The sequence below is a fragment of the Anolis carolinensis genome, chromosome 4, assembly GCF_035594765.1.
Source record: "Anolis carolinensis isolate JA03-04 chromosome 4, rAnoCar3.1.pri, whole genome shotgun sequence".
Lineage (NCBI taxonomy): Eukaryota > Metazoa > Chordata > Lepidosauria > Squamata > Dactyloidae > Anolis > Anolis carolinensis.
This window is the reverse complement of record NC_085844.1, coordinates 10,896,577-10,906,202: the sequence shown is the minus strand read 5'-3', so window position 1 is coordinate 10,906,202 and position 9,626 is coordinate 10,896,577. Positions and strand designations below refer to the sequence as shown.

Below are 9,626 nucleotides of genomic sequence, written 5' to 3'. Positions count from 1 at the left end.
AGATTGTGAGGGGCTTTAATAAAATGTCAATGTCTGAGATCTTCCATTGAAATGGCCTATTATTAAACCTATGGCATTATAGGGGAGATTATCACACTACAGCAGCTTTGAGACTCCTTGTGGAGAGAAAAAGTGGAGCACAAATAATAACAACAATAGCAACAGCAACAGCAGCATCAACAAAACACCTGTAGAATTCTGAGGTCCATGACCTTTCTGGTTGAAAATTTTGAAGTCCTATTGCTAAACTACAAATCCCAGAATTCTCCAGAGGGCAGCCATAGGATTTAAAGTGAATGGCAAATCTATACTTACACTAAGTGTAACATAATAATGCACTATCACTCTGCTATGGAACCCTTGAGTTGGAAGGCAATGTTGCACAACTGAACTAAGGGACCAAATATGAATAGCAGTGGCAACATATGAGTGACTCCAATTTTGCGATGTTGAGCTACCTGTGTCTGTTCCCTATTTGAATTAATAATCCAACCACTTCTGACAGGGAATTTACACTTGCAGAAGACTCCCATTAGATCTTGGCTTTTGTGTGCCCTTGGTTTGGATCTTTGCCTTTATAATAATAGCTTAAAAGAATAAAATGAAATGCAATCATTTCGCGATATGAACATTTATTCAGCTGGGCACAGATTCAGCACTTAAACATTTATAGGATAGTTAATAGGATTGTTTACAAAACTCCATTCTTCCATAAACTCATTTGCCACTCTTCTTTCTTTGCCCAAAATGCCTACATAATTAATTTTTTTTGTTGAATTTATCTTCCTCCTCTGTTTTCTGTCTTGATAAACCAAAAATTGGGCAGATGAAGTTCCCCAACGAGAATATAAAGAACTAGGTTCATGGTGCTGCTGAGAGAGGTGAATAAAAAAGATGACAAGGTGATGACGGGGAAGTCATTTTCCATCCAGAAAAGCAAGCATATAAAGTTCCAGGTGAAAAGGAATAAAACTAATCCAAATAAATAAACAAGGAAATCATATTTCTTGATGATATGCCAATACCTGATTATTAGGGTCTGAACTGAGAGGACCATAAGTGGGAAAAAAATCATACATGTCATGAAAGTGATTGCATATGTGTCAATATCTAAATGGAAACAGAATAATATGCAGCAAGCCAAGAGCAACAGAATAGACACATTGACAGATATGAGAGGTGCCACAAAGTCTGGTTGTTGACCTCTGTACCAGTTAGGGATTAGGATTACCAAACACCAATGGATGAGGATAGCTACAATGAAATGTAGACTAAAATAATTCATGGATGAAAAGAGGTATGCTAGGTGTAGGAACCACTTAACAAAGCCACTATTTACATCCTGAGAAATCCTATTAACAAATAGGCAGACAATGCATACACATGTAAGGACACTAAGGTGAGCCACAGCTATGTTCCAGATGTAGATATTCCAGGAATGCTTCTGAAAGTTAGAGAGAAGAAAGACTAAAATCATTGCACTTCCATTAAGTCCAACAGTGAAAATGAAGAAAACGAAAGGCGCAAGCACATGGTCTCCTGGTAACCAAGTTATAAAAGCCATCATATACTTATATTCTTGGCAAATGTCCTGAGAATTATTCAGATTTAGGGTTAGATGAGATATATTCTTCAGTTCAGTCATATTTAAATCACTTTTTCTTAGATGCTGGTATTGGCCAACCACAGCCTCTTTTGGAGAAGATAGAAGTGTCTGCTCCTAAGTAAACAAACCACAAAAAATAGTATTGTAAATGAGTGAAGAAAGCCAGAGACAATAAAACTCCATGATTTTTTTAAAAAAATATATCAAAATCCTCAGTACAAATTCCATTAGACCATGTCAATTAGACAAACAGTTAATTTTGCATGATCATGTTTCACATCTTATGTATGTACATTGTCCTGATGTAAGCAGATGGATATTTTTTCTAATGCAGACCAGCTATATTCAGTTTAATATTTCAGATGTGGAGACACACAAAAGATGCCATTGTAAACACATGATGTTCATTGGGTATGGATGAGTATTGAACATTGCACATGGATGCACACTGTACATGGATGCATGCGTATAATGGGCTGTAGAGTTAGCTCCTTTCACTGTCTTGGTTCATCAGAACCATTCAACACAATGTTTTTTAAAAGCTCCAAGCTCTCTTTTCTAGTCAGTTACTGTTAGATTAGCTCCATACATATTTATGACAGGGATAGGTAAAGTATCTCTCCGATGTAACATCTGTCCTCTTGTGATCTTTTTGCAGCCATCCACCTCTCCAGAATCCCCCAACTCAACTTGATTGTGACCAAAACATAATTATCTGTCCTAGAAGCCTCCAGACGTGTTAGTTCATTGCACTGTGTGGGAGAGAGGTTGCTTTGTCATTTTGTGGAAAGTGGCTTAATATGTATATGGTACCGTAACCCAGATCCCATTCCAATTTTCACCCGTGGTTTAAGAGAGAAATGCAGGGGATGGAAATTGTGCCCGAGAGAGAGAAGACAATCCCAAGATTGGATTTCAATTTACAGAAAGTAATAGCTCCAGTTGAAAAAGAGCAAAAAATCAGATAGAAATAACTTGTTCCACTCACTGTTGTTTTTGAACAATGTGTGAAAAGAGGAGAAATCATGTAGGCTTCAGTGAGCTGAAGAAGAACCCAAAGATGAATCAAGAAAATAAATGCCATCCCTCCTCCTTTTTTCTTTCCTGTTAGGAAAAGAGAAATATTTGTTTACAGAAGTAGTAATGATGCATGTTTGCCATGGGACTCCTCCTTTCTTCCCACCACCCTACAAGCATGTTTGGTGAAGAATCAAGAGAGAATCCTCTGGGTGGATACTCTTGACTTACTTCCAGTTTCCTACTGTCACGCAAGACTGTTTTTATTCAAGTGGATATCTTGTAATTGGGGCCTCCGATGGCTCAGTGTGTTAAAGTGCTGAGCTGCTGAACTTGCAGACCAAAAGGTCGCAGGTTCAAATCCGGGGAGCGGAATGAGCACCTGCTGTTAGCCCCAGCTCCTGCCAACCTAGCAGTTCGAAAACATGCCAATGTGAGTAGATCAATAGGTACCGCTCCGGCGGGAAGGTAACGGCGCTCCATGCAGTCATGCCGGCCACATGACCTTGGAGGTGTCTACAGACAACGTCGGCTCTTCGGCTTAGAAATGGAGAAGAGCACCAACCCCCAGAGTCAGACATGACTGGACTTAACTTTTTTATCTCTTTTTAAAGCTTTACCTTATCTTGTAATTAGGAACAAACTTGTCATTAAGATATTATTTTATCCTTGGTGATATATATCTATATCTATATAATTTGATTTTCTTTTGACACCATACATTTTATTATATTCAAATATACATAGGTATCCACTGGAGTTTGGCTCCAGAATCCACTGTGGATATCAAAATCTGTTAATGCTCAAGTTCCACTACATATAATACTATAATAAAATGGTATCCCTTATATAAAATGACTTAATCAAGGTCTGTCTTGGGTATTTAATTAAAAAAAAAGTTGAAGGTTGACTTTTTGAATGCACAATTCGTGGATGTGGAGGGCCAACTGTAATATATTTTGAGCAACACTGCCTAACACTGGCAGAAGGGAAGAATGCAATACCATATAATACAATCTAGTAGAAAGCATTAATAGTATCTGAGACACTGCTCTTCAATAATACTGTGGGGTCTATCATTCTGCCCTCAAAGGGATGCCTTGGCCTGTCCTAAGAGACACAGAAGCCCATGGCTTCCCTTGTTGTCACAGCTAAGATGAGAAATGAAGTAAGAACTGCATCATTTATAGCTGTCTCTGAGGACCCTATATCCCAGGATATGATCCCAGATGTTCTGTTTATCCCAGATTATCTAGTAGTGGAGACTCACATAATTCAGTTTAAAGCAGAAAACCTGGGATCAGAACCTGGGATATATGGCCTTTCAGGAAGGACCGTAACACTACTATGTTGCAACAGGGATCCTGTTCATTACTCTCAACAGGTTTGAGGATTGGGTCTGATTCCCCATGTAGTCTGGAGTATCAAAAATCTGTCCACCAACATGAACATGTAGGATACAATCTGTTTATGAGAAAGCATATTGGTGAACCCACAAATGCAGAAAAAGAGATCCTACTGTAATTCACTGCTGGTGGTGTGTTTTAAAGTGGCCAGTTGGGTAGTCATCAGTGCCATGGTATTTTCTTCTTCACTCTGATAATGATGTTCTTTCTTTTCTACCTGCTTCTGCTCCCAGTCTCCTTCTTACTGTTTCTTCAATAGCCACCAATTGATTTCACCTCACATTCTACTCCGCTTTTTTAATACTTGTCCTACATTCCATTACATCACAGAAGCAAGGTCAGAAATAGAATTGTAAGTAAATGGCCTTGGAAAATTCTAAAGTCCTTTTACAAAGTCTTCAGCCTTATCTGCCCAAGAATGCTGGTGCAGTCCCAAATTACAGCTCCCATGATTCCATGGCATTGAGCCATGACAGTTATAATGGGAGCAAGCTGCATCAGTTCTAGTGTAGATGCATCCATTGTGGGAAAAGGTAGTGAATATCACATTGCACAATGATCTTGAAGATTTAAATAGAAGTTTGTTTATTTATTTACCCCATATCTATCTTGTCTTTCTCTACCCCACAGGGGACTCAAGGCGGCTGACATATGGCAACTGTTAGATGTCTTAAAACATATATGAACAGCAAATTTAAAATGATTGAATTAAAATTAGTACATATTAAAAAAATTAAAAACATTACATTCAATATTAAAATCACACCATCCAAAAGTCATAGTCCATGGCCGTTCCGTCATCATTCTACATAATCCAATTCAATTATTGTAATGTACCAATCACCGAGGAGCCTCTGGTAGCTCAGTGTGTTAAAGCACTGAGCTGCTGAACTTGCAGGTCCAAATCCCAGGAGCGGAGTGAGCACCTGCTGTTAGCTCCAGCTTCTGCCAACCTAGCAGTTCACAAACATGCCAATGTGAGTAGATCAATAGGTACCACTCCGGCGGGAAGGTAACGGCGCTCTATGCAGTCATGCCGGCCACATGACCTGGAGATGTCTATGGACAATGCCGGCTCTTCGGCTTAGAAATGGAGTTGAGCACCATCCCCCGGAGTTGGTCACGACTGGACTTAACGTCAGGGAAAACCTTTACCTTTTACCTAAGAACCAAATGCATGTGAAAACGTGCAATGCCATTATATGTGTGATAGCATTTCTGCAATATTGAACAGCCTGAGTGTGTTCCCTGCTGGACCAAGTTATCTTCTCCAACCACTTGTGTAAGGGAATTTACACATTCAGAAGATACCAACTCAATTTTCACTTTTGTGTAGTCTTGATGTTGATCTTTCTTTTTTAACAAAATAGCTTAGAAGAGTAAAATGAAATCTGTATCATGCTTTAATTTCATTAAGAAAACTAGGCATTCTTAAACTAGAACTTTTATTCAACTTGGAACAGGTTCACCATTTAGAACTTTATATACTAGTAGGGTTTACAAAACTCAATTCTTGCAAAAGCAAAGAAGCACAGTGACACATTTCTCTTAAACTACTTTGTCTCTCTTCTTCAATTGCCCAGAATGCCAAAGTGCAAAGATGTTTTTGGTGAATTCATCCTCACTTGTTTCCATCTAGCATACAATTTGATACACCAAGAAAATATAACATATCTATTTGCTCATTGATGTAAAAAAGAGGGTTAGCAGTGCTGCTGAAAAAGGTAAGTGAAAAAGTTAATAAGGAGAACACAGGAAACTCCTTTTCCAGGTTGAAAAATAAGTGTATGAGGGTCCATGTGAAAAAGAAGAAAATTGCTCCAAATAAACAACCTATCGGGTAACTGCTTTTCTTGTATAAGTTATGCCAAATCTTGATTATCAGGGTCTGAATCGAGATGACCAAAATTGGAAGAAAAATAACAAAGGTCACAATAACTATTGTTCCTATGTCAATATCGAAATGAGGAAAAAATAATAGGAGGGAAGCCACTGGCCACAGGGCAGACAAAGTGGCAGATATGAGAGGTGCCACAAAGTCTGGTTGCTGGCCTTTGTACCAGTTTGGGATTAGGAAGCACAAAAACCAGTTAATGGCAATGGCCACAAGGCAATGCAGACTAAAACATTGCATGGATAAAAACAGGTATGCCAGGAGTAGAAACCACTCAATAAAGTCACTATCCACATCCCAAGAATAGTTTTTACTATCAATTAGAGAGATAAGGCATAAACATGCAAGGACACTAATGTGAGCCAGAGCTAGGGTCCAGGTATAGACATTCCAGGTTGTCCTCTGAAAGTTAGAGAGAAGAAAGACTAAAATCATTACACTTGCATAAAGCCCAATCATGAAGTTGGAGGCAATCCAAGCAGTTTGCATATGGTCTCCTACTAGGCAAGTTAGAAAGGCCATTATGTGTTTATAGTCTTGACAAATATGATGAGAAATATTCAGGTTCAGTGTTTGAAGGAATGTTCTCTTCAGTTCAGTCATATTGATATCACTTCTTCTTAGATGCTTATCTCGGCCAACCAGAGTCTTGTTTGAAGAGGATAAAAGTGCCTCCTTCTAAGTAAAGAAATAATAAAAAATAGTATTGGAATGAGTGAAGAAAGACAGATCTGAATGAGACTCCATGAATCTTTCCAAATATGCAATTACTGTTAGAACAGTGGCTTCCAACTGATCTGCACCAAGAACCACATCAGCCTTATGTTTGCTTTCAACAGGCTATTTGTAAGACTATAAATGTAACTACTCCTTTACATATTGTTAATAACCTGAGACACCATACAGCCAGTACAGTTATTTGTTGTGCTTTCAAGTCATTTCTGACTCAAAGTCAACCTTTAAGGCAAACCTATCACTGGGTTCTCCAGGTCTTCCTTTAAAACTGAGGGTGTGTGATTTATCCAAGGTAACCCAGTGAGTAGCCACACCTGAGAGGAGATTCAAAACCTGGTTCCGAGACTTCGAACCATGCTGGTTCATGGATAGTGCTACATAAATAAATGATATCAACAATTACAATAAAATAGTGGGTGGCTACAATAGTAACAAAATTATGGGTGGCTATGGAAATAACATTAATAATAACAAAAATGGAATTTGGCTATGATGATAACAACAAAAATAACAACAAAAATAGTGGGTGGCTATAACATTACATCCCCGCTGACCCATCATGCTGTTGATTACTTTGGATATCAATCAAAGCCAAGTTCCCACCTCTGAGCCATCATTCCCTCTCCATTGTAACCTTCAAGTAAAGACAACTTCCCACTGTCTTCCTGCTGTTTCCCACTCTCATGTTCAATGCTGATTGGCACAAAGGCAGATGACCTTCAAAATTTGTCTTGGTCAGCTATTGGACAGTTTAAGGTTAGCACTTGGCAGAGGAGGACACACCAGAACCGCATGGGTCATATAAAATGACATGGTGGGCTAGATTCAGCCTGTGGGTCTTAAGTTCGACATCTGTGTCAATTAGATACATGGGCACATATACAGCACTCTTTTTGGTATAACATGTAGGGTAAAGTGCCCTGTGAAAGCAATTTTTCTTCTACCCGTCCCCCTTGGAGCGTCATTTTTATGTGCTAGAAAGACTCCAGCCATACCTTAATAGTGGCCAGGTAAGTTGTTTTACATTTTACGTGCTTCTTTTTGGGGTTTTTTGGATGATCCCATACCATCCTGGTAGTTACTGATATGGAATGGAGACACACACACCCCGGGAAAGCCTGGAGTTTTTTTTTTTGGGGGGGGGGTCTTAAAAACCTGCTTTGGTGCACTTTTCTGTCATCTCTGAAAGCCCCCCCCAACAGTGTTGACATCAACTATTACCTGAGCCCCATACATATTTATTGCAGGGAATGGCATTGTGTGACCCTGATGCCACTTATGGCCTCATGCAGTGTTTCTACTGCCTTCAGCCTCTGCAGAATCTCCAAACTCATCCTGATTGTAACCAAAATAGAATTAACTCTCCTAGAAACCTCTAAATTAGTCAGTTCATTGCACTATGTGGTGGTTTTTTGGGAAGTGACTTGTCTAGTATTTCCATAGTACAGTTGATCCCAGATCCCACCACAGTTTTCACTCTGCATTAAGATATCAAACCACTTTTTGTTGACAAGACTCACAGAGGATCACAAGACTGGCAACAAATCAAGGTAGGAATCACACAATCTAACAGGTGTAACCTGTAGCTCCATGTAGTTGCCAAAACAGATGGTGAGAAATCTGGGGAGTTTCTATTCAACAATACTGAGTAGAGGGGAAAATACTGTCCATCCCTGTAAGAAACTGATCACTGTCTCATCAGTGTTTTTTTCCAACCAAGAAGAGAAATGTAAAGAAAGGACAATTGTGCCAGAGGAGGGAAGATGACAATACATTCCCCGGATTGGTTTTCAGTCTGAAAACACTGGTTTGCAGTGAGTAAACACCCTAGTTAAAAAAAAAGGAAAATTTCAAATGAAAATCATTTGTTCCACTTACCATTGTTGTTGAACCATTTGCCAAATGAGGAGAAAACATATTGGCCTCTCTGAGCTGGAGAAGAACCAAAAGACTGATCCAGAAAATGAATGCCATCTCTCTGTTCTTTTTTTCCTGTTAAGAAATAGACATATTTGTTTGATATCGGACTCCATTCTCACCTCCCAACAGAATATTTGGTGATGATGTAAGTAAGAGTCTTCAGATCCTCTTGATCCTCAGACAAGATCATTTTTATTCAGGTGAGTATCTTGCAACTAGGAACAGACTTGCTATAAAGACTCTTTTCTCCTTGGTATGCTTTTTTTTAAAAAAAAAAACTGTTGCATTTTTATATGAATTGCTTAATTTTATTTTAAAACCATAAATTATATTAATTTCAGACATATCCTGGACATTTGGTGTCTGCTGAGGTTTGAGGTCCAGGACTCCACCCTTTTTTGTAGATACCAAAATCCATGGATGCTCAAGTCCCATTACATACAATAGTGTATGTATACAATGATGCAGAAATATGGTGTCCCTCTTATAAAATGGCAAAATGAATGCTTGTATTGGGAATTTTCATTTTAAAATGTTTTAAAACTATAGATGGCTGAATTTGTGGATGCAGAATTTATGGATAGGAAGGTTCTCAACAGTATCTTTGTTTTGGTTTTTTTTAACTGAAATACTGTTAAGTTTATGTTGGTCAAAAGGTTTGCCCATATATACATTGTATATAATGTATAATCTAATATATAAACATTTATTGGGGCTCCGCAATAAACTTTTACTTCAAAAAGGGCTCCACAGCTGATAAAGTTTAAGAACCCCTGCTCCAGGTTATATTCACAAGTGTGATGGAATTGACCACCAGGTCTTTGAGATTGGCTTCTTTTCTTCTCCTCCCTGGTAACTTTTTTCTCTTTCTTTACCTGCTTCTGCTCCCAGTCACCTTCCTACTGTTTCTTCAACAGTCACCAACTGACCTCACTTCACATTCTACTCCACTTTTTTATACTTGTCCTACATTCCATAACATCACTGAAACAAGGGCAGTGCTAGATCTGTAAGCAAATAACATTGGGACATAGAAATTATAGTGGGG

The 9,626-nt window shown here is 38.6% G+C and overlaps 2 protein-coding genes across 4 annotated transcripts; both read right to left on the bottom strand.

Moving 5' to 3' along the window:
• Positions 1 to 615: 615 nt before the first annotated feature.
• LOC134298775 (mas-related G-protein coupled receptor member A6-like) lies at positions 616 to 4,340 on the bottom strand. 3 transcript variants are annotated; one of them, XM_062979996.1, is made up of 3 exons: positions 4,247 to 4,340; positions 2,595 to 2,710; positions 616 to 1,720 (listed from the first exon to the last, which is right to left on the bottom strand). In XM_062979996.1, exons 2-3 carry the CDS (start codon positions 2,688 to 2,690, stop codon positions 779 to 781), a joined length of 1,038 nt encoding a protein of 345 aa, XP_062836066.1. In that variant the 5' UTR covers positions 2,691 to 2,710; positions 4,247 to 4,340; the 3' UTR covers positions 616 to 778. The 3 variants fall into 3 exon arrangements, with proteins under 3 accessions (XP_062836066.1, XP_062836067.1, XP_062836065.1); XM_062979997.1 differs by having other exon boundaries at positions 4,120 to 4,324; XM_062979995.1 differs by having other exon boundaries at positions 4,143 to 4,324.
• A 934-nt stretch (positions 4,341 to 5,274) lies between these two features.
• On the bottom strand, positions 5,275 to 8,647 carry LOC134298774 (proto-oncogene Mas-like). The gene is made up of 2 exons (XM_062979994.1): positions 8,537 to 8,647; positions 5,275 to 6,601 (listed from the first exon to the last, which is right to left on the bottom strand). Exons 1-2 carry the CDS (start codon positions 8,630 to 8,632, stop codon positions 5,651 to 5,653), a joined length of 1,047 nt encoding a protein of 348 aa, XP_062836064.1. The 5' UTR covers positions 8,633 to 8,647; the 3' UTR covers positions 5,275 to 5,650.
• Between the last annotated feature and the right edge of the window lie 979 nt (positions 8,648 to 9,626).

What these genes read in the sequence shown, in the direction of transcription:
- LOC134298774 (XM_062979994.1), bottom strand. Translation starts at nt 8,632, where the DNA reads ATGGCATTCATTTTCTGGATCAGTCTTTTGGTTCTTCTCCAGCTCAGA. An exon ending in CAAATGGTTCAACAACAATG is followed by an intron (nt 6,602 to 8,536) that starts GTAAGTGGAACA and finishes TTCTTTACTTAG; the next exon opens with AAGGAGGCACTTTTATCCTC.
- LOC134298775 (XM_062979996.1), bottom strand. Translation starts at nt 2,690, where the DNA reads ATGGCATTTATTTTCTTGATTCATCTTTGGGTTCTTCTTCAGCTCACT. An exon ending in CACATTGTTCAAAAACAACA is followed by an intron (nt 1,721 to 2,594) that starts GTGAGTGGAACA and finishes TTGTTTACTTAG; the next exon opens with GAGCAGACACTTCTATCTTC.